The 26,252-nt window shown below is 36.7% G+C and overlaps 3 protein-coding genes and 1 long non-coding RNA gene across 8 annotated transcripts; 3 read left to right on the top strand and 1 right to left on the bottom strand.

The window, feature by feature from the left end:
* Positions 1-3,068: 3,068 nt before the first annotated feature.
* LOC149943889 (uncharacterized) lies at positions 3,069-4,144 on the top strand. Of its 4 annotated transcripts, none has more exons than XM_090174953.1 (5): positions 3,069-3,192; positions 3,253-3,454; positions 3,511-3,612; positions 3,672-3,804; positions 4,042-4,144. In XM_090174953.1, the coding sequence occupies exons 1-5, from the start codon at positions 3,149-3,151 to the stop codon at positions 4,047-4,049; spliced, it is 489 nt and encodes a 162-aa protein (XP_090031079.1). In that variant the 5' UTR covers positions 3,069-3,148; the 3' UTR covers positions 4,050-4,144. The 4 variants fall into 4 exon arrangements, with proteins under 4 accessions (XP_090031079.1, XP_090031080.1, XP_090031081.1 ...); XM_090174954.1 differs by having other exon boundaries at positions 3,930-4,144; XM_090174955.1 differs by lacking the exon at positions 4,042-4,144 and having other exon boundaries at positions 3,295-3,454; positions 3,672-3,919.
* Positions 3,451-4,883, bottom strand: LOC149943888 (uncharacterized). The gene is made up of 5 exons (XR_016480853.1): positions 4,826-4,883; positions 4,508-4,594; positions 4,257-4,324; positions 4,027-4,084; positions 3,451-3,847 (listed from the first exon to the last, which is right to left on the bottom strand). It is a non-coding gene; the product is annotated as an uncharacterized LOC149943888 (long non-coding RNA).
* A 10,143-nt stretch (positions 4,884-15,026) lies between these two features.
* On the top strand, positions 15,027-21,445 carry LOC149943887 (DENN domain-containing protein 1B-like). Of its 2 annotated transcripts, none has more exons than XM_090174921.1 (17): positions 15,027-15,164; positions 15,880-15,944; positions 16,008-16,101; positions 16,167-16,274; positions 16,395-16,461; positions 16,540-16,635; positions 16,696-16,749; positions 16,810-16,970; positions 17,035-17,085; positions 17,740-17,785; positions 17,858-18,187; positions 18,258-18,395; positions 18,572-18,610; positions 18,679-18,777; positions 18,847-18,939; positions 19,807-20,238; positions 20,835-21,445. In XM_090174921.1, exons 1-17 carry the CDS (start codon positions 15,148-15,150, stop codon positions 21,438-21,440), a joined length of 2,496 nt encoding a protein of 831 aa, XP_090031047.1. In that variant the 5' UTR covers positions 15,027-15,147; the 3' UTR covers positions 21,441-21,445. The 2 variants fall into 2 exon arrangements, with proteins under 2 accessions (XP_090031047.1, XP_090031046.1); XM_090174920.1 differs by having other exon boundaries at positions 18,847-18,945.
* Positions 21,446-24,369: 2,924 nt separating this feature from the next.
* LOC149943886 (peritrophin-48-like) lies at positions 24,370-26,007 on the top strand. The gene is made up of 7 exons (XM_090175215.1): positions 24,370-24,448; positions 24,559-24,765; positions 24,834-24,998; positions 25,065-25,247; positions 25,307-25,480; positions 25,543-25,728; positions 25,799-26,007. The coding sequence occupies exons 1-7, from the start codon at positions 24,409-24,411 to the stop codon at positions 25,981-25,983; spliced, it is 1,140 nt and encodes a 379-aa protein (XP_090031341.1). The 5' UTR covers positions 24,370-24,408; the 3' UTR covers positions 25,984-26,007.
* Positions 26,008-26,252: the final 245 nt, after the last annotated feature.

The following is a 26,252-nucleotide window of genomic DNA, read 5'->3' as shown; positions in this document are numbered from 1 at the left end:
CTAGAATGCTGCCGCCTACGGCCGAGCTTGACGCCAGTTCGCCTTGAACCTTCAGGCAATGAGAGGCCGTAGAGTGGTTCCACCAAGGAGGATAATAATCCTTCTTGGATCCGCTACTATAGCGGGAGATAGGTGACGTCATTCTCTCTGGTGACATTAAATTCTTGGCAGAACCACTCTTTGAGCTCTGATTAGCTGAGATCTGGCTATCGTCTGCCACGGCGTTTGGCCCATTTGCCAGTTACACGGCAGCATTCTAGTTACCTATGAGATTTCTATGGTCTAGCCCTAGCTCTTCTTTTTTTTTCAAAAATAAGAAAGACTTTATTGGTGTATATGGCAGCGGAGGCCTTCACACCATGTGCATCATACAGAATTAGACTACAAATTGAAAGTATCACGACCAAGGAGGAAAAAAAACTAGATGGCGGTAGCGCTGCCACCTCCATGGAGGAAGGTTTTTCCGACTTCCGCCGGTAACTCATTAAGAGCATGCGTTTACCCGCAAGGAGCTTGATTTCGAATCTAGGGTACGTAGTTATATTATCTTTGGTTTGTGCGAATGAAGTTAAATAATGAGTAGTTTAGAAAAAGAAAAGGTTGGGGAAAATGAACAATACTGGCGCGAGAGGGAGCGCACGTGGAACGAGCACATGGAGGCGGCCATGACTTAAATAATGGCCATCGGTTTATCAGAACATAGCCGTCTAAATTGACGGGCTGACGGCTATGATCAGAAGTAGAGCTAATAGCTCTTTCTATAAATAATATATACGCATACATGTATAAAAAGTGTGATTTTTTGGAGCGTGTGCTTCATAATATTTCCGTGTAGAGGGTCTCGTGCGTTTTCGCGCGAGCTCAACAAAAACCAAAATATGCGCGCTCTCTAACTTTAACTGCACGATGAATCTAACGTAATCACGTGACCTCTCGTATTTTATATAATCGGCATTTGAGATTCGATGACGTCAAATATTACATCAAATATGACGTCAAATATTACATCAAATATTACGTAGGGTACGGATGACGCTATATCTGTGAAACAAACCGTTAGTGAAGAAATAGAGCTAGTTGCATACTTATGAGCAAAAATAAATAGACATAAACAGAAAGTCTCGCATTTGCGGTATTCTGTACCTTTCCCTTTGGTTTCCATGAAATCTAAGGTGCAAACCCCCAATGCTTCCCACCCTTTGAGTGCCACCCAATCAGATCGCCTGTAAAGCATTGGAAAATTTTGTTCGGAAATTTGTAAAAGTAGTGTTTCGCGATGCTAAACACCCTGGCGGGATTTCCTATAAGCTCTTTCGATCGTCCGCTTAATTTTCAGTTCTAAATGGCTCGGAAAAAAACCACAGCATTAATGCCAGAAAATTCTAAAAACCAGGCAAGTCAATGTAATTTATACATAAAAGAGTTGCATACGACTGGAGTTCAAACTGAACTCGTTGAAATTGAAAACAATGAAGATATTTAAAAAAAAGCAAAGCGTTAGAAGACGTAGATAAGGTAGATCTAGGCTTAGTAACTGAATATCCAAAATCTGTGGAAGAGAAAGAAACGAACACTGAAATATTCGGATTTATAATTCCTTAAAGTAAATGGCATGAAATAAATACGTTTACGTCTTCAGCATAATTCTTAATAATAACATCCATAACTCTCCGAGAATTTTCCATCATTATAACACAAAACTAAAACATTAAGTTTTGATTTTGGTACACACGTGCGCGCGGAGACTACGAACTTAGCTGCTAGCTATTTCGCGGAGAGCGACGTTTTTAAAACCAGTTTTCGCATGTACCTCGTGCAATGCCCTAAATTTGTAACGGTCCGCGAAGGGGGTCGGCACCGCCGAAAGGGGTTAAAGTAGTTTCTCAGATTACATGGCGCGAACTTTGCCTCCAATGCGAGTTATGTTACATATGCTTTAAGGTTTATCATCATTTATGCCCTAAAATTCATATTTGTTCCACTAACGGTTGCTAGATCGCGCGATAAAATTAGTAAATATTTTATGCTAACATGATTGTGGAAAATTTTCCATATTGTGGGAATTTTGGGGTCCATTTTGGCTCTGTGCGAAAAAGGTAATTTTGTTGAAATAGACCCATTATGAAAGTTGTGGGGCCGAAAATTAACATTTTTACCTGGCAACTCAGCATTTGGACGGAACATCCGTTTCCTTACTTCCGCCTGTATATTTCAATGGCGGTCACGTGGTTCAAAACGTCACAAACAGGATGTTCAGTCCAGAGGTCTCACTTAAGCCTCGTCTGCGGCCCCTCTTTTGTTATGGGTCTATTTTCATGTCTGCGGGTATTTATACTTTTTTTTTAATTTGGCTATCAATAAAAAGCTCAAAATTATATAGAGCAGTGTATTTCGTGAATCTTGAAATTTTAAAAATAATTTGAAGGAAGCGCCTCCTAATACTACAACCAAAATGTTTAAAAATTATAATTTCAACAAAATTTTAGTATGTTTTCCGTTGAGAGCAGGGCTAAATAGGGGTGTGGGAATTTACTATCCAGCAATCAGCGTTGCCAGACGTACGATAATTATCGCACAGTGCGATAATTTAATCAAAATTTTTAGGGCGTACTATAATTTTCATGGCGTACGATATCGTACCATTATTTCGATAATTCTGCCTCAACGTACTATAATGTACGATAATCTTTAAATTTTTTTAAAAACCTACGAACGATTTATATTTTATTATAAATTTATATAACTTTTCTTCTTAAAATGAATGATATACATTTTCTGTACGCGTAGTCCAGAGTGTGAGTTTATTACTCCTAGCTATTACCGCATTTTTTAAAACATTTTTAAACATATTAAGTTCAGTTAATAATGATAATAGACATTTTGTTTATTTCCCTGAATTAAAATTCCTGTAGTGCTTTAAAAAATCATCTAAATTCAACGCATTTATGTATGAATTAAAATTTATCGCCAAAAAGAAATGTACGATAATTTTCCAGGAAAATCGATAATTTTTTGGCCTAGATACAATTTCAGATTTTCGATCTGGCAACGCTGCCAGCAATGGGAATTTCAACTTTCGCACATTGGCAACACTCTCCGCAAAGTGCCAACTTCGTCCGTGGGTTGGGAACGGGGCCAACGGGCTACAATGCGTTACGCGCGGACCTTTCAGAAATATTCGGATAAAATTATGTAATGAGTCATGTTATAATTCAATATGATACCATGGAAACTAACTATAGAAACCCTTAGTCCTTTAAAAAAACAACTTAGAAGTATCTTTCTGACCCCAAGGTCACCATGTGACGAGTCCAAAAAAGCTAGAGCTGAAAAACGATGGATAAGAACAGAGGAATATGCCAAATACTTCCAAGAATTAGAAAACAATGTGGATTTCAAAGTCTTGAATATAAAAGAAAACGAAATACACACACTACACAAACACGCTAATGAAGTAGGTGAATTTCAACTTTATTTTACATCTTTCTTTACACAAATATAAATTTTTAGACAGGTAAATTTACATACAATGATCCAGAAACTGGATTGAAAGTACTGTCCGGTCTTTACCATTATCTAAAAGGCAAATGTTGTGGAAATGCTTGCAGACACGTAGGTTAATTTTAGAATGAAACAAAGGTCTTAACTTAACCAAGATATTTACTTTCCAGTGTCCTTATGAACATAGTGGAGTACCAGAAAAACTTAAGCTGGAGAAAAGATTTAACTCCGCTTTTTACGTCAATATCGACACAACTAATGTATTAATTATAGATCCTACTCAAATTCCACGACGAACAAAAGGTAAACTTCAGCGAGACACTTCATAAGAATACTTTGAGACAATCTAACAAAATCCAAGTGCTATTATTAAATATTTTCGAAAAAATTTAATCTCTTAAGATATTGCAATTTCAAAATTTTATCAGATTAACATCATTCTATCACAGAAGCTCAGTACCACAGCCAAAGATAGATTGGTTATTCATCATATTTTAAAAACTACATTCAATGTGTATAGCTTACTGTTTATTTTTCCAGAATTTTAACCACCTCCGCTCGATATTCAAGACTCTAGTTGATCCTAAAAACACAATGTAATGTAATTTCTAACACAATAAACATTATTAATTTATGGTTTAAATTAAATTAGTCAGATATCTATTATACTTCATTTGATCAGAAACACGGAACCAAGATAATGAAAAAGTCATCACATTGATTAGTTATTAAAGGAAATAAATAAGATACATTACCTCTGCAAGTTGACTACAGAGCAGATATTAATAATCCATCATCAGTCAGTCTTTCAGCTTGACTATTACTGTAAAATGATAAAAAAATATTTCAATATTTAAGGACACATTTGAAATAATTGGCCAATAATTTGTATACAGGCTTCAGGTATCTAGTAACAGCATTTTAATCAGAAACACAGACCAAGATAACACTTCATCATAACAAATATTTGGTACATCATACATACATAAATGAAGATGTAGATTACCTTAATTTTAGGAAATTGAATTTAACGTCCGTAAATTCCGCATGACCCATTTTACATGAAATACGACTGAACCTACATTATCCATATCTGGAAATTTAATAATACATGAAATATAATACAATAATATTGCCAGTTGCCATCCGCGTGTTCACACTATTTTAGGCTATCCCCAACGTTTTATAAAAAACCATTTATAGTGAAAATAGTGGTATCTAACTAAAGTTAGTTAATTATAAAACCAAGAAAATATGTTCAATTACATAAATAATTAAAACAAGATAGGATGACAATGGATTTAATTAAAAGTTTAAAACTTACTGAAGGAACGGCGGAATAACGATCTAACTTCAATAGCTGCCATTGTGAAAATGAGGCGTTGGTAAAAATCAAAGACTATATAAATTCTTATAGCGATAGCTTATATAGTCTTTGGTAACCAGTAATCCAGTATGCATCAGCCTAACACCCGTATTATGGCGTCATCTAGTGGAATGGAGTAAAACTAACAAGAAATATGTTAATCTAGTAACACTGCCTTCCGTAAGATGGCGCTACAGCCTTAAATTAAAGTTGTACGTACTCTAGATTATCTTTGGCTCGAGCTACGTTACCGTAGGTGCGACGGGGGTCCGGGGAGCCGCTAATTGCCCGGTATTAGGGGAGTAACAGTTTTGCATTTCAGGTCATATTCCTATATGAGACAAGTGGACGCACTATGTAGTAATTTATATAGTCTATAGCCTAAAAGACGTGCGAATTTTAAACTTTACGAATTGTTTTGCAAATTACAGTACAACGAAAACGCTACAGAAGTAAATTAAAAAAAAATAATTACCTTGGTTCTTCTTTGGAAACTTAAAAAAACCTAGACAATTTGTTATAAATATTATAACAATTTTTGGACGCGCATCTATTTGGAGCCATGCTTAATCATTCTTATAAAATTTACCACGTGATTCTGGCTTTTTTTTTACTCTTTTCCTTTGGTTAGTTTTACCTAGGAAGATCATCCTCCTAGGTTTTACCAGAGACCCTAAAGTTTCATATATCCCTTAGTGCAGCCAAGGATCCTATAGAGTAACAAGCGGCTGACATCTTGGATTTTAAAATATTATTTTCGGCGGGAAGTTATTATAACGTATAAAAAGAGTTGATTTACCTTTCATTTCCTTGAAAATGCGATTAATCCTCAATCTTTTTCATTACGAATCAAAAACCAACATCTCCGAAGGATTCTATGTTAAAGAGGGGTCAGATTATAGCGCCACAGCCTACGTAGCGGTCTTAAATGAAATTCACTTTATTAGGCTGATTTACCGGGCTATGTGGCGAGAGAACGCGAGCGCATGCACAGTGGGCCGTGATCTGGGGCTAAGATGGGCTACGGCCAACCACGGACTGTAAATTTACAGTCCGTGGGCCAACTTTGATCACGCGCTGTTCGCGCTACAGCGGCCAACAAATAGGCGCTTAAATAAAACATCTTCCCAGAAATTGCCAAGAAGTAATATTTTTGACAGCCAGGACTCATAAGTTACTATTTATATAGTGCTTGTTGAAATATTAGAAAGCTGGAAACTTTTCTCGAACATAACATCGGTTTTTTGCTAAGCCTTAACATGCCAAAAAAGGTTATCTGGTTAAAAGGAAACACTTATTGCCTACCGTATTGCAAAAGTAATACGTTTAGTTCTAAAGGAATTAGTTTACATCTTTTTCCGAAAGATAATTTTATACGAAATGAATTAACTCTGCCTCCATGAGAAGCCTTAAAATTGCCCGGTAATATAAAAATATTCCGTATAATTTTGATTATTTATACCATAAGAGGATGTTAATAATAATAATATTATCTTCTTATACTTAGATTTAGTAACATTATATATTTTACCTTAAAATATATTATTGAAAATTAACATTAGTATGTTCCTTATTTACGTGAGCCCACGCATTTCTTATCTGACGCAAAATTCTCATGAGGGCAAAAACGCGTCTCCAAATGGCTTATATATGACTTTTTGGCTAGCAATTCTAACCGTTTAACCGACCGACCGGAAATAGTTCCTTCCCAGATGAATTTGGAGAGGGGAGTAAAAACCGAGTATCTTTTATTGAAGCGTCCATTCGTCGAAATTCCGCGAGCAAGGATTTTCCCCCTATAAACTGTACTATAACGTGTAGGAGTTCAGCGCCACGCTCAGTTTTTATATTGTCTTCAATGTAAAAACTTTTCTAAAAATAATAATCCGCTAGGGGCACTCACGTCATACACATCTTTTGCTCATAGGTTAACACAGAAACGTCAACGAATGAGGTGGTCGCTGTAGCGCGAGAGATCAAAGTTGGCCGTGGATGGGCGGTTCCTTTCTGCGTTTTACGTAATCACTTGAGCCAATCAGGAGACATTTGTCATTGACTCGATCCACAAAACGTTTCCGGGATGGCGCGATTTACCCGGCGAAGAAAATGACTAGTGATTCTTAGAAAAATACCTCTACTACTACAAAATCAATAGGCGTCTCAATAAATTCAGATCAGCGAGTCCCCAAGGAGTAATAGCACTGAGAGCGTATACTGGAAAGCTATGTTTTATTTAGTCCTTGCCTCTTGGTTTTGAAGCGGGGCCAAAAAATAAGACCACATTTTAGGCGGTAAAAGTTATATAAAAATTTAAAAAAGATTTTACCTTTATATCATATAAAATTTATCATTTACTTCGCCAAGGACGAACACGTGTGCAAAGGCTTGTCTCTTTTGTGAAAGCATGGTGAAAGTGAAACGCAAAATCTATTTTACAAGTCGGATTGAAGTTGGCTTAGTTGGTTGGTTACCGGTTGAATTGGCAACCCTGTTACCGCCCGACCGAAAATATTTCAGATTAGTGACTACGTCATGGGAGAAGCGAAAGGCGAGCGCCGTTTATTGAGACGACTATTGATAATCATAAATAAATGAATTTGTTAATCATATTCTTACCTATTTTCGTTCAATTAAAATTGTATCGAAGGGCCACGTTTTGAAACTTAACTTAAGTTACAAAACGTGGCCCTTCGATACAATTTTTGAGCGGCGGCGCGTGACCGACGTCATGATAGCTAAGCCCCTCCCATCCTAGCGACTAAGGTCAGACTACCTATTGCAGTTCGATCTTCATGGTTGAAATGAATACATTCATGGGATACTCCGTGAAAAATCCGATCCGTCCAATCAGTACGGTTACGGTTAAGTAATCCGTAGCAATGGACAAATTGGTCGGTTGTGGATTTTTACATCTTAAAATTTTACGGATTGGATTTTGCTTGGATTAATCTGATCCTAAAAGAATTTAGATTTTCAAAACCCAATCCGTCCGTGATCCGTACACTTCGGATCCAATCCGTCCGCGGCCCTTTTTCTTCGGATATAATCCGTAAGAAATTTAATCCGAACCGTCCGATCCGACAATTAATATAATACAGTTTGTGAAAAAATCCAATCCGTAGGATTACGGAATACGGATGAATGTATCCGAATAATTGGACGGAGTGGTCGGTTACGGATTTTCACCTCTTAAATATTAACGGATTGCATTTTGATTCGATGAATCCGATACTGAACAGATTCGGGTTTTCTAAATTCAATCCGTCCGTGGTCCGTTCACTTCGGGTGCAACCGTAAGCGTTTTATGCGTAGTAAATATAATTCGAACAGTCCAATCCAAAGATAAAAACGCTTAAATTTGTAGTAATACGGACTAATATATCCGAATAGATGGATTGCTTGGTTAGTTACGGATTTTGACTTCTTACTCGTTTTAATTAGTCCTGAACGTTAGATATCGCTATAGTTTAGAGCCACCGGGCCGGGTTGTTTTTGTATGGCGATAATGGCAGTGATTCCATGGTCCAAATTATAACTGAGGAATTCGGAGAATCTTCGGAGCGGTGTTAATATCAATTTATTCTTTTTACGTTTGAGATGCGTCCCTGTTGCTCTTCAGATTGTATTCGACTCAACTTAGCTTAGAAATATCAAAGTGATCCTTTGAGATTTTTGCGTAAAAACCATTGTTCGCCTGTGATGTTTCTGGAAAAACATCGTGTTCTTCATGGTTTACGCGAGAAAGCATCGAGGCAAACATGATTTACGACTGAAAACATCGTGGTCATCATAGTTTACGATTAAATACATTTTTATAATAATCTCGGTCACCGTATTTTACACGAGAAAACCTCATGATAATTGCGGGTTACGAGATATATCACTGTGGTAATTGTGGTTTAAGAAATAAATGTCGTGGATATCGTTGTCATCGAGGTTTATAAAAGAAAATATTGTGGTCATCGTGGTTTAAAACATAAAATATCGTTGTCACTATCATTTAGGAGAACATAAATAGTGGTAATCCTGGTTAACGAGATAGTATGTCGTGGTCACCGATGATTACGATAAAAACCCTCAAGGTCATCGTGGTTTACGAGACTAAACATTCTGGTCATCGTAGTTTATGTATCACGGACATATATACAAGAGTAAAAATCGTGGCAACCATAGTTCATGAGATAGCCTTACGAAAGAAAACATCATGGTGCTCCGTCTAGGGTCAATACGCGCGACTAGGGTCCCCGATCCTATGAAGGTTCGAAATTGGGTCGATTTCGGTACCCCATTTTCGTAACCTGGGGAAACGTTTTGTGCAATTCAGCATAAAAATGATAAGGTTTGGATGTCTCGGGGGAGGGGGGGGGGGGGGGGTTCAATTCGAAAGTGTTGGAGGTCAAAATGACACACCATAATTATCAGGTAATCGCGAGTTCTTACTCTACTTAGAAGTCACGCCAGCAGCTGGCCCCTGTTGTTGGAGTTGCCACTAAGAATTTCCCTTTCTGCTTCGCCCTGGCTGCCGCGGAGTTTTTCCCGCTTCCTACGCTGATTAACCATGGATGTATAATTTGAAACCACTTATTTTAGGAGGTGACGTTTTGACTATTTTATAAAATGCCAATTTCACAAGATATGTTTTTTAGTATATACTAACTATTTGGTCTAAAGCCCCGTTCACATTGCAAGTAAATGGGTTACTTAATTGTATCCAATTAAATAAATTAATTGAACGCAAAAACATCGTATTGTGTAACAGAAAAATTGAAACAATAGTTACAACTTTTTCTGATCACACTTTACAGTTTTCTTGAGTAAAATAAGATGCCTGATGCATAGGGTTAAGTGGCCAAATTATTTGTATAGTGTGAGCGGGACTTAACGTACAAATAGGTGTTATTTCTATTTATTGTTGATAAAATGTTAATTTGCACACTCCATGTCAGGTTCGAATAAAGGGGGTCAAAAGGGGTAATTGTAGCCAAGCGCCATAAAACTAAAATGGGAGGGGGGATACTTTTAATTTTAAATAAAAATTCCGAAATTGAAAATGAAGGTATTTTAAAGGTAATAGAACCTCCAACGCGTTCTTTATGGAAGACCCCATCAATTTCCTTTATTCCCTTTTCAATCAGCGATTATCAGCGCCGCAGGTGTGAAAAGCCACGGGAGGCAGCGGACAATATTGGAACCCTCGGAGGGCGACAGAAATACCAAAGGTTATATTCCCTTTAACCGCTTTTAAATTACGGAAATGTTTTTGAAGCGAGGTATTATAGAACGCGAGATATTTGTGGGCTGACGGAGTGGTTAGCACTTTCGCCTCGCAGCAAGAGGAACCGTGTTCGATCCTAACTTGTGGCACTGAGTGAAAATTCGGAACAACTCCTCCTGCGTTGAGTTTGCCAGTTCTCTCCCCCACTGTTTTAAGGGGTTTTCACCAAAGCTCTTCGGTTTCCCCTTCAATAAAAACTTGTAGAGGTTAACGGTAGTAGTTAGTGTAGGGAGCTGTTGGCTCACGTGACATGCAGGCCTTGCCACCACCCTCCTACGCATTGTAACCCGGCCACCTGAATTATTGACTTTGAAAGTCGCTTGATGACTTAGTTGTTTTGGCCGTGAGAGGCTAAGAGGGGATCGCGAAATTTTGTTACTTTTTATCAAGTCGCATCGTCGCCATTTGTGTCTTTTTTCGGGTTATAGTGTCTCAATGAGGTCATCCGGCAATTGTCTACCACTCTCGGCAACATTCCCAGTAAACGACGTCGCAGTTACGTTGTCAGTGTGATTAATAATGAACCATTATGCCTCAAATAGGAGAGTTTTGTTAAAAGTCATTAATAATTTAGTTGATTACCGTTTGTCGTAATTTGTAAAAGTAAGTAAACTGTAAATTATAATTAACAAAGGTTTCATTTTACTGTTAATCAGCTAGGCTAGGCTAATACCCAAGGCACCACCTTAGGCCTAAGTCACCAAGCGACTTTTGAAGCCATTAGGAAGTAGAGCCTTTTTTAAGGTCGAATTTTCGATTGTTGTTATTGTTTTTGGCTATTTCCTAAATTGGTGATGGTCATTGCGATGAGTAATAACATAAGTAACATAATACCACTATGGGAAAATATTTAAGTACATCCTTTCTTCATGGTTATGCCAAAAAAATACGAAATAGCGCTACTCGGTAGCGGCACCATGGACTAATAATATAAAGCAACTTCCTGGAATTTGACGTTCAATTTTGAATAACGCTATTTTAAAGCTTAAAGGGAATATAACCTCTGGTATTTCGGTCGCCCTCCGAGGGTTCCGCTGCCTCCCATGGTTTTCACACCTGCGGCGCTGATAATCGCTGAATGTGAAGGGAATAAAGGAAATTGATGGGGTCTTCCATAAAGAACACGTTGGAGGTTCTATTCCCTTTAATGCGTATTTACCCGCTTTAACTTCACAGATGGAATATTAACTTCAATTATTATTATTTTTTAAACCTAATAGCTATTGTAATAAAAAAACAATCAAAGTGCTCTGTCCTCCACCTGGGCCACAAAAACTACAATTTTACTTACACTTTAAACGGTACGCCCCTCAAAACTACTCTCTCGGAGCGAGATCTGGGTGTACAACTTGACCCCTCCTTGAAGTTCTCTAGCCACACCAACAAGGTTGCCAAACGAGTTCGCGCGGTCACTGGTCTAGTGCGGAGGAACCTCTACTTCCGGTCGCCTCTGTTGGTCAAATCGCTTTACAACTCTCTGATCCTTCCCATTTTTGACTACTGCTCACCAATTTGGACCCCACACGCGATGACAGACCAACAGGCACTCGAAAAAGCTCAGAACCAGTTTACAAAACTTGCTTCCAAATTTTCAGTACGGCCCGCTCCTGCCCGGCTAAAAGCCTTAAAAATATAACCAGTAATGATGCGCCATAAACTCAATAACCTGTGCTTACTCCACAAATTTTTCAGTAACAAATTAGATCTGGGTTTTTCCGACTACTTTGCCCTAGACTCGGGGAACCGAACTAGGGGCCACACCCTTAAGCTCAGCAAACCACGTGCCAACACGGCACTGAGACTCAATTCTTTTTCCCATTCTGTTATTAACGATTGGAATAAACTTCCGCAGTCTATTGTTTTAATAGGACTATCATAAATTCCGCTCCTCTGTAACTGCCCACTTAATTGTCACCCCTTAATTCCTGCACTGAGCTGTTCTTTCCCCTTAAATATTCTTGCCTTTTCAACGGTATGTCAATGTTTTGTTTTGTATTATCATTAATATTATTTCTTTTTTACTTTGTATATTCGCTTCATGCGAGTGATTCTTTTCTGTAAGTGCCTGTGCAAAAGCCGTTTCGGCTTGGTAGGCCAAGTTCCTATTAGTGAAATAAATAAATAAATGATTTACTCTTAGTTGCGAGGGGAAGGGGGGAGTTCAAAAAGTGTATTTTTTGCGTTACGTAATTTGTGAACAGCCCCAAAGTGAGAAAAACAAAACCCAAGTATTTCAATAAGCTAGCTTAAAACTGAGGTAATCCTGACCCTCTATAAATGCAAAAGGAAAAGCAAAATTTTTACAATTAAATGTTACCATTAACTTTTGTGATGCGTATTATTAAGACTTTGGTGCATAATTTCTGCGTTTGATTGCTTAACATGTTAATGTGAAAAGTACAAAGTAGGGTAGCTAGGGTAAAGTCACCCCTTTAAAGTTGTTAATTCCTTCCGAACCCCATGGGTGCATAATGGGGGTATTGGTGGTGGGTAATGTGTGTTAAACTGAAAAGTGAAAATCGTACAATCATAAGTTGTATTTAATGTAATACATTAGATTTAAACATTTATCTCATCGTCAACGTATTCACAGATAAGTTAAAAGGAACCACCTATGGACTGTAAGGCAAAGGACTAATCTACTTATTCGCTAATTTTATTCACAGATAAGCCTTACTCTGTAACACCTCGAATCCGTAGCCGCTTAATTTGTTGACACTTCAATCCGTTTAAGAAAATTCAATATGTGGAAGAATAAGTAAAAAGCGAAACTCTCCAATTCCTAGCCAAGGTTCACGAACGGATTACATTTTTTAAAACCCAAATCCGTTCAGTGACAGTCTCGGTTTCATTCAACCAAATCCAAACCGTCAAATTGTAATTCGGATATATTCATCCGTAATCCTACGGATTATATTTTTTCACAGATTGGATTATTTTAAATTACGGATTGGATCTGAAGAGACCGAACCACGAACGGATTGAATCCGAAGTGTACAGACTACGGACGGATTGGATCCGAAGTGTACAGACTACGGACGGATTGGATCCGAAGTGAACGGACCACGGACGGATCGGAATGGATGCTTCAATAAAAGATACTCGGTTTCTACTCCCCTCTCCAAATTCTTCTGGGAAGGAGCTATTTCCGGTCGGTCGGTTAAACGGTTAGAATGGCTAGCCACAAAGTCATATATAAGCCATTTGGAGACGCGTTTTTGCCCTCATGAGAATTTTGCGTCAGATAAGAAACGCGTCGGCTCACGTGTATAAGGAACATACTAATGTTAATTTTCGATTATATATTTTAAGGTAACATATATAATGTTTTTAAAACTAACGACGTAAGTATAAGAAGATAATATTATTATTATTATTATCATCCTCTTATGGTATAAATAATTAAAATTATATGTAATATTTTTATAATACCAGGCAATTTTAAAGCTTCTCATGGAGGCAGAGTTAATTCATTTCGTATAAAATTATCTTTTGGAAAAAGATGAAAACTCATTCCTTTAGAACTAAACATATTTCGTTTGCAGTACGGTATGCAACAAGTGTTTCCTTTTAACCAGGTAACTTTTTTGGCATGTTAAGGCTTAGCAAAAAACTGATGTTACGTTCGAGAAAGTTTCCAGCTTTCTAATATTTCACCAAGCACTATATAAATAATAACTTATGAGTCCTGGCTGTCGGAAATATTACTTATTGGCAATTTCTGGGAAGATGTTTTATTTAAGCGCCTAAAAGGAGAACATTCATCTGTAATCCTACGGATTGGATTTTTCACAGATTGGATTATTTTGATTGTCAGATCGGACAGTTCGGATTAAATTACTTAAGGATGCAACGTATACGGATCGTATCCGACATAAACAGCTCACGGAGGAATTTAATTCGAACCGAGTGATCATGGACGGATTGGACTTTTGAAAACAACGATCCGTTCAGGCTCTAATCTGCCTGAAATAAAGTTTTTAATAGTTATTATTTCCATCTAATATAATCATAATCATTTAGTTCTTTGTCATTATTTCTTAACTGTTATAATAGATAATATTAAATATATAGTAAAGGTAAAATTTATTTAGTCTTGACGTGTTACCTTACCCGTTTCCATCCCTCTTAGCTAGGCTGCTAGATTACGAAGTAAGGTATATGGCAGTGATAGGCACGCTCCGCTTATTTTAATTTATTAGAAGGAACAAACACGACGGGAAATCGGGGAAAGTAGCTCAAAATGAAGCTCATGTCCGCTCGCTGAGTCTGCTCATCATGGTTGCCAGACGTTTTACAGAGCATTGTCATCACCCTATTCGTTACCGAAACGAGTTTAGGTGGCGTAACGGCGCTAGCTTCTCCAAGGTAGCGCCTATGATCTAGCGTCTGCTACAGATAAATTAAAAAGTTAAATAAATAAGCAAAAATTATATTAAAATGCAGAAGGTATCATTATTTATAAAGTTAAATTTACGAGGAAAAACTAATAGCGTCTGCTATCTAGGTTTCAATGGCGAACCAAAGGGGACGTAGCGATAGTTTTCAATCGCGAATTGTGATTCAGTTTAAGAGAAAGACAACTTTTGAAATAGTCGATTAATCTCGTAATAAAACTTTCGAAATAGTCGATTAATCTCGTAATAAGACTTTCGAAATAGTCGTTTAATCTCGTAATAAAATTTTAGTAATAGTCGATTAATATCGTAAGAAAACTTTCGAAATGTTCGATTAATCTGGTTAGCAAACTTTCGAAATACTCGATTAATTTCGTTAGAATACTTTCGACATGTTCGATTAATTTCGTTAGAAAACTTTCGAAATGTTCGATTAATTTCGTTAGAAAACTTTCGAAATCGACTATTTTCTCATAAGAAACACTGTGCACTGTTTATATCGTTTTACACTGTTAATTTCTATAGTTAAATATGAATGTTAATTATGAATTTAATTTTATTAGTTGATCAATGTTACGTGTAACTTTAATAACACTTTTCTACTAAAAATGGGATCCAGGATACGGTAAAGTTCAAAGTTGTCCTTCTTTTAAAGCCTTGGCTATTGAAACCCCTGAGTTAGTCACTGTGGATTAAGATTACACTGTAGCTACAGACGGTGAAAATAGTCATGACAAATCAAGAAAACATGCATACTTTAACAAGAAATTATATTCTTTGAACGCGTTTAAAAAGTTAATTCAATTGTAATTGATAAGTTATATTAATGAGAATAGAAATGTAAGGAAAAGGGTATTTCTTACTTTGTGCATGGAGCAGTAAAAGATAAAAGGTTTAGCAGCTCATACTTCGGGTCATTTCTTTTATGTTACCTGTAAATTGCAAATTCAGGCCCAATGCGATGTATTGATACCAAACATTTTGGTAGTCACAGACAGATAAAAAATAACTAGTGTGCGAGTCCCAGACAGTAGACCTTTTAGCTAAGTTTAGTGTGTAACGTAACGTAACGCTAATGCACTGTATTAATTTTATTTTAGTCTTTTAAAAAGTCTATGGGTCTAAGAGCCTATTTAAATTATAATAGGGTGGAGTTTAGATTAACATTCAAAAAGCTGAGCATAGCTGGCTGGTTTCGTATTCTATAGAATTATGTTAGCCAACAAAATTAATCTAATAAAATTCAACATAGTATTTGACTATTGCCAGATTATTAGATTACTACAGAAAACTTAACTCGTTAAATGACCTACCTAACAAGCTCTTTATTTTTTACATAGTGAGAATCCTGACCATATTTTTGATTGTTTTTGCGAAATAGTTATTCCATCAAATGCAGATGAAAGTAAATTAACTTCTGTTCCCTTAATTTCAAACTTGTTTTTAACCCTTACATCAATTGAAATAGGTGCTTGGGTCATCCAAAAATTTCCAGAAAGTTATAACAGTGAGGAAGTGTTAAAATCAATACCTCAGTTTGCTTATCCATGCGATTTCACTCCGTAAATTATTTAATAATTATTAAAAATAACACTTTTACTTAAGAAAAATCTTTCGGTTTAAACAGAGAAGCTGTGCAACATTTCTCATTTGTACTGACCAGCATTGATAGCAAATGGACTTTTGGTTTTTGTCGACACGCACCCAACACGCCTACCTGTTTCGTATTGCTAAGGTACTTGAAATTACAACAAAATTATTTATGTTTTTAAATTTGATACTGTTTAATCAAATATTCCTATAAGCTTTTCATATTGACATACCAACCAAAATCAATATTTTTTCCTAAAATTAGCTATTTACCTTGGCACGACACATTTTTCAAGCTTCTAAATAATGTAGCGGAATTAGCAAATAAAGGGGTAAATATATAAATTGACCCTTTGGATGTATATTTTTAGTTTTCAGTTTTCACTAATTATGTTATTTGAATCTGGAAGGGAGGAGATTTGTGGAAATTTTTGGACTCTCTTTACAATACTGAAGTTCCGAAACCTGGCATGCAGCTTCATTTTTCCTATAATAATGGCCTATCTGTGAGTTCATTTGACTGTTCTGGAAAGCTATATGTTAATTGATGATTAATTTTCACATAGGAATTTATAGCTCAATGTCCGGATCATCACAAACTTCCGAGCATGCCAGAAAACGTTAGTTATAATTTTTTATTTTTAGAAATATTTTTTAAATTGAAGTTTTAATAATTTCAGAGAAATCTTATGGAGTATTTTAGTGCTATTAGTCTAAATAATATGATTATTATATTCGCTAGTATGTTAAATGAAAGAAGAATTCTTATAACATCTAAAAAACTTAGTAAACTTAGCGCTTGTGTTCAAGCTGCAAATTTGCTTATCTATCCCATGTTTTGGTAAGCATATGAAAAAAATGTATTATTATTGTTTAGAACTCACTAATTTGATTAAATTTTTCAGGCAACATATATTTATTCCTGTCCTACCAACTCATCTTTTAGATTATTTAAGGTAAAATTTATATCATTATTTCTAGCCTGAGTGTTTTAAACAATTAATGGCAAAATATTAACACAACAACGAGTGTCCGATTTTTATTTTGTTTTTTTTTGGATACTTTGGAAGATACCTTATTTTGCGGAAATAAAAATTTTCTAAGATAATAATTTTTGAAAATGAACGTTTTTTAGAGTTAACTTTCACCACAATTCGGCCCGCTTCATGGTTGTAGGTGTAGTAGGATATGCGATGGACTTAAAAGAAATAAATATCCAATAATAGTAAAGCATTGTCCAATTTGTATGTGCGGAAATGGTTAAACTATCGTAAATTAAATGTTAGTAAAACTTTTCACATGGCCACGCTCCTCTGCAAAATTTTGTTAAACTGCCTGCGTGCCCTCTGGAAATTTTGGTAAAGCACCTACACTCTGGTGCTGGAGCTATCAACTCAACCCCAACCCCATTCTTGTTAATCACGATCGGCACTAGAAAACGTTCATTTTGGATAATTTTCAAAAATTAATATCTCTGCGAATTTTTATTTCTGCAAAATAATTTTGACACAGAAATGTTAAGTATCGTCTAAAGTATCCAAAAAATAAAATAAAAATTATCTGATGTGGGTTGATGGGTTGATATTCACCCTAATTAATTTATTTCACAGTGCTCCTATGCCATTTCTGATCGGTGTTCCTGCCTCCACTTTTGCTGTACTGTAATTTTTTTTATAGGGATTTCCAACTAAATTTCACTATTTTCTGAATTTGTTTTAATTTCTTTAGAGAGTTAGAACTTCTGAAATTGGGGAAGTAGTCTTATTAGACGCTGATGCAGATAGTATAGAGACTCCTTTTGACGACCTAGAAATGATGCCTCCTGAACTTGTACAGTCACTAAAACGCAGCCTTAAATCGGTCAACTGTATGTTGGGAGATACGGTAGCAAGAGCTTTTCTACGATCAGTCGTTCAATTAATTGGAGGCTATAAGGAAGCATTGGATGTTCGAGCTGGAGAGAAAATAACTTTCAATCGCGATATATTTATCAAATCTAGGCCATCTTCAATGCAACCCTTCTTACAAAAAATGTTACATTTGCAAATTTTTCAACAGGTACAGAAAACTTCTCAACAAGCCCCTTTTTTTGTTGATTTGTAATAATTCTTTTTTGTTTGGATTTCAGTTTATCGAAGGTCGACTAAATATGTTAAACTCTGGTCAAGTTTGTAGCGATGAATTTGAATCGGAGGTTAATCTTTACGAGGATAAAAGCAATGCCAAATTTAAGGTGCAATACAAAGAGTGGGCGACTAATATGAAAGTAGGTTAAAATCTACTAGTGTCGTAAATTTTCCGATAAAATTTAAATATCCGCAAATTTTCTGGAAAAAAGGCCTTTGTAATTTTTCGTTAAATTTTCGACCTACAACTCTAAAATCTGCATTAGTGTTTTAAATTTTAATGTTAAAAATGTGGTTTTCGTTTATGTAACTTTAGAAAGAAGGCGGTGCCATTTTGAAGTCCATGAAGAATAAAGTGTGTTTAATTACCAGTTAATTAAAAAAGGGTATTAAATTTTTAAATGTTTGTTTTAAATCTTGCAGGCTAACCCTGCCATGAAACATGCCTACAAAAGCGTCAAACACAAGGGTAGAAAGGCGTACAAAGAAATCCGTTCCAAAATTCACGATATACAAAGCAAGGCGGGTTGGCATTTCATAACTATATTTGAGATAAAGAAAATTATAATTTTTTCTACATTATTTTAATAGGAGAGTGACGGTTACGAAAATGGGAATCGTATTAAGAAACCACATAGTGCTCCAGCAAGCCCTACTTTGCATCACAGACCATTTACTGTATATGTACGGGTAAATGTTTCTAGTTATAATTAGGGCTGTGTGAGTCCTCTTTTTTTTGTATTTTCGAGTCGAGTCAGCGTCGCAATAAAATTGGACTCGCCAATTCTCGAGTCCCATTTTCAAGTACTCATTCGAGTCTGCGAGTCCTTAGCAGCGTCAATACAGGTCTTTTAATTAAAAAAATAAAAATTGGACCCGCAAGTAATTTTTAGGCCCTGGGGAAGGCCTCGCAAGTCCATTCGATTAATAAAATAACAATATTAGAGTCCGAGCAATTTTTGAGTATTCGCACAGCCCTGGTTTGATTTTGACTGCTCTCAAGCAATCGAGATTACTTTAATCAACATTTCATATTCTGTTTGCATAATCATATTTCCGAGTAAAGCTCTAACAGTCCAATAGAAAACGTTATAAGACTCCCTAAATCCGTGTAAAATTGTTGTTTCCTGTCCTAGTTACATTAACAACTACTACAATTAAAAAGTGAAACTGTCATTATAAATTACAGCAACTTTTGCCCTTCTTTATTAAGGTTACATTATTATGACAAACTATTTATTGTTTATTCTTGGATAAATTACTCTTAGGCCTATTTAGTAAAAGAGTACAGTTTGTGCATAATGTATATCTAACTACCCCAAATTATATTGTTTGCCCTAATGAGTCCTGTAAACCATTTTTCCCATGTTTGCATTCAGAGCCATAAATAATGTAGGTGTTGCCTGGGACAAAAAAAGCTAAATTGAGATTCTCAATTTGCGAGCTCATATTTTGTACCCTGGCCTGCATCCCGCACTAGCTAAGGCACTGTTTTCATTATGAGTTTTGTTGTTGGAACTGAAACATATATATTTTTCCTCCAAATCACAGAATCCTGATGTAATTCCTAAAAGTCAAACTACCGGGCTATGTTTAGAGTCTGCTACGGAAGAATCCAGACATTCGACTCGTCAATATAAACTTTTAGTGTTAGAAAACGAAGAAGAAGATGAAAGTAGTGCGCAATCAGAATCGAATCGCTCAAGCCCCAATTTGACCATGGACAAACTTAACTTGGACTTAATGTCTGATTTTGAAGACATATTCCAGTCATGTTCCTTGGCAGCGAGACCATCTACCTCCTTGATGATGAGGTCACCTAGCCCTAATCCTTTCGTTTCTACTGGATACACACCATCTTCAGCGCCGGTCGCTAGAAGAGAAGTTACGTCCAACCTATCTTTTTGTTCAGAAAGTACATCATCCTCATCATCGGTGACTAATGTCGTCACTCCAATCTACCCACCACCAATTGACAGAACAGTAAGCCTTTCTACGTTTTCTCTTGATATTTAGTAGAATGAGCAAGAATTTAGAATACAATATAGTGCTTTTTAATGCTTTATGGGTTTTGAAGTAAATATTTTTAATGATTATTTGTATCAATTACTCAAATGGAACAAATTTACAATATATACTTGGGAAATATTCTTTGGTTTATTTGATAACTAAGATTGTTTTTGATTGTTATTAGTTTTTAACTTTTCTTTCAATGCATCAGAGACGCTCCATGTATAGATTTGAGTTTGGAACTGAGCATTTGACTTGTCATTGTCAGTTATTTTAAGTTTTTCCCCAAAATATATATGGATTAAATAATGAAATGTCAGCCGTTCAATTGCTGATAACAGTAGAACTGTTAAGTTGTTGAATTATTAAGGGGTTTCAATTTATGTCCCTGACACCAGGTTTGCTTTGATTACTCTGTATAAAAGTGGTTATAAACTCCTGCTCTTACACCAACACTTATATAGGCAATAGCATTGACAGGCATGAATGCACGTGGTTTTAACAAACGTCTTAAGCTATGGCTTAGATATCAGACCTGACTTGGGGTTCTCTTATTGATACTGTTTCAGCTAAAGCCTCAGAAGAGTGTAGAACGCTCAGCTTCAGCATCAACTGTGGTTGCAACCCCACCGGTTCTTTCAGCAGTCAAAAGTAGTGCTCCAACCACTAGTTTACAACCATTCCCTATTCCCCCACCTCGTGGTCGCAAACGAGCTGACAAGGAGGCCACCGATGCTCCCCTAATTAACTTGGATGACATCGAGACCATTTTCGATCCCTTGTTGTCCAAAGAGACAACACCACAGGAACAACAGCAATCAAACAATGTTTTCCAACCTAATATTCCTAATCTGACCACCCCAATGGCTCAACCGAACATACTCCAACCCAATGCAACGGGAAAAACTGTTTGGCATCCAAGACAGCCAATGAGCATTCTCCCACCCAATCAGACTCCTAATTTTGTTCCTTACAATTTGCCGCAAAACTCGCAATCTAACATCTTTTATGGACAACCTTTAGTGTCACATACTACAAATCCTTTTTTAAACTTACCAATCGCGCCTCCTCAAACAAGTTCGACTAGTTCTTCACCGTATCACCAGCCTCAAATTAACGGCTCGACTAGTGCAAAAAAATTATGGTGCAATTTTTCGGCGGACGGAAATTCTTAAGAGATGTATAAATATTTATCGTGATGCGTTTTTTCTTCAATTCTTCCTATGTGAGAAATTTAATTCTCATTAGAACTAATATAAATATCTCAAGCTCACAATATTTGTTAAGGCTTTGTGTTTTACTTATAGGTCTCTCCCATTACTGTTATTAATTTTTAAATCAAAACATTTGTCATCGATTCAAAATTTTACTATTAATATGTTGAAATTGTTTTTTTTTGTTAAAATGAGTTTACTGTAGTGATATTCTACTAGTTTTCAGTATTTAAGAGCATATGGAACATAGAGATTATGTTACATATGCTAGGAGATATTACTACAGTAAACAGCTTTAATTTTATTTTAAAATAAGTTATTTTTAAAATTTTAGGCCAATTTGTTTCGGTCTAGATGGTTAAAATTCAATCGTAAAAGTATAGACAATTTATCAGAAGTGAATGAAACCTGCTCAGAACGGCTAAATTAGAAGCTATCCAATAACTTCAGTTCAGTAACTTCTGGGCTTATTAGATTTTATAGAACGCCCTCTATTTGGAAAGTAAAAATGAACTTGTGTTTTTAATTAATGAACAAAAAAATTAAAAGTTGCCATTATAATACCCTATAGCGTGAAAATTGTTAAAATTTTTAAAATAGTTGGTTCTTTTAAAGAACATGGATGTTGCAATTTAAAGAAAAAAGTTGGGAGTCCTCCCCCCCCCCCCCGCCCTTTTTCGAACTTGAGTTTCATAGTTTAATATAGACTTTCCTTTATAAATATATTTATCTCAATTCTTGGAAACCTTATATAAAAGATTTTTTCTTGTAAATAAAACGTTAACGTTTTATATTTTATGAAATGCAAAAAGAAATTGATTTAATTTTCTTAAGAAGGAAAAGTATGATCCGATTTTCAAAAAACACGCAAATTGGGTGCTTAATTTTATATCAAGAAAGATGGGCCATATTATTATTGAAAAATATCAAGGTGGAAATTTTTATTTTTAATAAAGTACGAAGGGGGGGGGGGTAGATTTCTTGAAACAAATAACAGAAAGATTGGGCTGGATAATCTGGATCATTTCATCAGTGATTCGCAACGAAAGATCACGAAGGTGGGTGGGCTGAATTTAATTCGAACGAAATATCACAATGGATGGTGGGCCGATTTTAATTTGGAACGAAAGATCACGAAGGAGAGTGGGCTGAATTTAATTCCGAACGAAATATCATTAAGGAGGGTGGGCCGAATTTCATTTGGAACGAAAGATGACGAAGGTGGGTGGGCTGAATTTAATTTCTAAAGATATATCACGGAGGGTGGGCCGAATTTAATTCCGAACGAAATATCATGAAGGAGGGTGGGCTGAATTTAACTCCGAAGGAAATATCACGAAGCGTGGGCGGAATTTAATTTGGAACGAAAGATCACGAAGGAGAGTGGGCTGAATTTAATTCCGAAGGAAATATCACGAAGGAGGGTGGGCCGAATTTAATTTGGAACGAAACATGACGAAGTAGGAAGGGCCGAATTTAATTTGCAACGAAAGATGACGAAGGAGGGTGGGCCGAATTTAATTCCGAACGAAATATCATGAAGGAGGGTGGGCTGAATTTAACTCCGAAGGAAATATCACGAAGCGTGGGCGGAATTTAATTTGGAACGAAAGATCACGAAGGAGAGTGGGCTGAATTTAATTCCGAAGGAAATATCACGAAGGAGGGTGGGCCGAATTTAATTTGGAACGAAACATGACGAAGGAGGAAGGGCCGAATTTAATCCCGAACGAAATATCATGAAGGAGGGTGGGCTGAATTTAACTCCGAAGGAAATATCACGAAGCTTGGGCTGAATTTAATTTGGAACGAAAGATCACGAAGGAGAGTGGGCTGAATTTAATTCCGAAGGAAATATCACGAAGGAGGGTGGGCCGAATTTAATTTTGAACGAAAGATGACGAAGGAGGAAGGGCCGAATTTAATTTGCAACGAAAGATGACGAAGGAGGGGTAGCCGAATTTAATCCCGAACGAAATATAACGAAGGAGGGTGGGCTGAATTTAATTTGGAAGGATATATCACGAAAGAGGGTGGGCCTAATTTAATTTGGAATGAAAGATCATGAAGAGGGTGGACTGAATTTAATTTCTAACGAAATATCACGAAGTAGGGTGGGCTGAATTTAATTCCGAACGAAATATCATGAAAGAGGGTGGGCCGAATTTCATTTGGAACGAAAGATCACGAAAGAGGGTGGGCTGAATTTATTTTCAAACGAAAGATTACGAAGAAGGGTGGGTCAAATTTACTTTTGATCGAAAGATCACGAAGGAAAGGCAAACATAATTTCCAAATAAATACCACGAATTGTGGGCAAATTCATTTTATAGGACACATTATGGATTGGAAACTAAAAAATACTGGAAAACAATTTTTATTTTGACATTTCGACCAAGAGAAACCGTTAGAACTTTTAGATTGCAGGATATGCATAAATCCGTTGGTATTCCTTAGGTGTTTATCGGTAATTACTAAAATAATTGACGTGATTGAAATTACGAAAGTAATCGCCGTTATACATGTCTTAACATTGGCAGTCATCAGCGTGACGACGCAATTAAACAGAGATACCTTCATAATCCAGACCAATCTAAATACCTGTTTTTATTTATCATTAATATCTGTTGTTAGAGGCTGGGAGAAAATTGAAATGGGGGTAGTGTGCGTAAGCAAATGTGTCGTTGTAGACTAGTTTTGGCTTATTAGGGGCAACTTCGGAAACGGTAAAGCGTCTTCCAGAACAATGTGATCATTTATCTTGATGTAACGTCTCTAAAATAATAACAAGCACCGCAGCTGTCTTTTTTGAAATTCGCTTTCCATACCTTGAATTGAACAACAATTGGACAGCTTTAATATATTTTCCAAACATACCACTCGTTCGCTCGCTATAGAAGTTTATTGTTGTCATCTTACGCGTTAAAATATGATCGTCGGAACTCGTTCTCCGTTCAATTTCGCCTCAGGTAGGCTTTCTATTACGGGTTTTTGCGTAATTTATTCCCTTTTTATTTTAAGGAAAGTGATCCAGTTTATTCAAATCGCTTTTTCTATTAATTTTTTTCCATATTTGAAGCGATAAACATTTTGTTCTTCGCTGCGCAAATTTTGGTTATTCGTGGGCAATGTAGCCAAGAAGGATTGTACCCTAATGATAACGATAATACCTGCGCCACTTATTACCAATGCGTCAATGGTAACTTCAATATAGGGACATGTCCATACGGACAGTTATTCTACCCAGAAATATCCATGTGTGTGGACCGAAGCGCTTATACTTGCGGTAAATACTTTATTCGCATTTTCCCCAAGTACTCTTTATTAGTGTTTTTTCTGGTACGGTATTTGCAGGAGTTCCGGTACAATGCGGAGATTTCGACCGTAACGTACCGGTGCAGAACGACTGCCGTAGTTACTACACTTGTTTTGGTTATTACGGCATTAAGAGAACTTGCTCCGTTAACCGGGTTTTCAATCCCAAATCTGGCTTTTGCGAATATGGCGTCAATTGTCCAAGTATGTTGGTTTTAATTAATTCTTATAAAAATATATAATATAATGGCGGTGGTTTATATGGCTTAGATGAAAACGCTTTCTCTTGTCCCTTAAACAACGGTAATTACCCGGACACGACTGACAATACTTGCACGTACTATTACGAGTGCCAGAATGGCAGGGCCGCTAAACGACAGTGTTCCTCTGGTTATAAGTTCCATCCGTACCCGACTGTTAGAAGATGCCTTTTGGCCGATTCCGTCGATTGCAGTAAGCCTCTCGCTATCAAATTAAAGCGTCAACGATCAATCTTTATTGGTAATCCGTAGACGATGCCAACCCGTTTGTCTGCCCATCGGCCAACGCCGATTTCGCCGATCCGAGAACGTGTTCTCGCTACTATTCGTGCCAAAATTCAGCGCCCTTGCACAGGACGTGTCCCCAAGGACAGATCTTCGTCGAGGCCGTGAAACGATGTGTGGATGGCGACCAAAATACGTGCGGTACGTGTCACGCTTATTCTTCCACTTCGACGACCCTGTAATCAAATTTGATCCATCTTCAGTTGCCGGACCACCTTTCCAATGTCCTCAGAACAGTGGAAGTTTCGCTGACGTAAACGATCCTACTTGCAGGAACTACTTCGAGTGTACCAACGGGGTCCCCAAACGAGTTCAGTGTCCCAACAATTTCAGGTTCCATCCGTATCCCACAATGAGGCGTTGCTTGTTGCCTGACTCAGTCGATTGCAGTAAGTTTAAAGAGAAAATGCTTCAAATTCCATGACGTATGGGTTCGGAAAGTATTTTACTTTTTCGTAGACGATCCGAATCCGTTCGTCTGTCCATCAGCCAACGAAGATGTTCCCGATCCGAGGAATTGTTCCCGGTTTTACAGTTGCCAAAACTACGCTCCCTTGCACAGGAGCTGTCCTTCGGGGCAAATCTTCAAAGATGCCGTTAAAAGATGTGAAACCGGAAATGCGGCTTCTTGCCAAAATAAATGAAATAAAGCGCAATTTAATCTATAATTTGTCTTTGATTTAGTTGTTAAGTCTATAATAGCAGCAGCGTGTCACTTACCAACTTACGATATAAGTATCTACCTCGGATGAGGCGGTTTTCAAAGAACGCGATTTTCATGCTAAGCCGTTCAGGGGTACGTCCCCAAATATGTATATTATTCCGAGTATATAAAATGTAAAAATTACACTATATTTTTCTGTTGCTATAGTTTTAGAAAATTCACTACAAAATGGAATTTACTGTATTTATT

The sequence above is a fragment of the Leiobunum rupestre genome, chromosome 5, assembly GCF_980474605.1.
Source record: "Leiobunum rupestre chromosome 5, qqLeiRupe1.1.hap1, whole genome shotgun sequence".
Classification (NCBI taxonomy): Eukaryota; Metazoa; Arthropoda; class Arachnida; order Opiliones; family Sclerosomatidae; genus Leiobunum; species Leiobunum rupestre.
This window is presented reverse-complemented; position numbering and strand designations above follow the sequence as displayed.

Excerpts from the sequence above, each read along its gene's own strand:
- LOC149943889 (XM_090174952.1), top strand. The coding sequence starts at position 3,149 with ATGCGTTACGCGCGGACCTTTCAGAAATATTCGGATAAAATTAT. Across the intron at positions 3,193-3,252 it reads AAATATTCGGATAAAATTAT|TCCTTTAAAAAAACAACTTA; the intron begins GTAATGAGTCAT and ends AGAAACCCTTAG. Across the intron at positions 3,455-3,510 it reads TACACAAACACGCTAATGAA|ACAGGTAAATTTACATACAA; the intron begins GTAGGTGAATTT and ends ATAAATTTTTAG.
- LOC149943887 (XM_090174920.1), top strand. Across the intron at positions 16,636-16,695 it reads CCTATAATAATGGCCTATCT|GAATTTATAGCTCAATGTCC; the intron begins GTGAGTTCATTT and ends ATTTTCACATAG. Across the intron at positions 17,086-17,739 it reads CATCTTTTAGATTATTTAAG|TGCTCCTATGCCATTTCTGA; the intron begins GTAAAATTTATA and ends TTTATTTCACAG.
- LOC149943886 (XM_090175215.1), top strand. The coding sequence starts at position 24,409 with ATGATCGTCGGAACTCGTTCTCCGTTCAATTTCGCCTCAG. Across the intron at positions 24,766-24,833 it reads CCGAAGCGCTTATACTTGCG|GAGTTCCGGTACAATGCGGA; the intron begins GTAAATACTTTA and ends CGGTATTTGCAG. Across the intron at positions 25,729-25,798 it reads GCCTGACTCAGTCGATTGCA|ACGATCCGAATCCGTTCGTC; the intron begins GTAAGTTTAAAG and ends ACTTTTTCGTAG.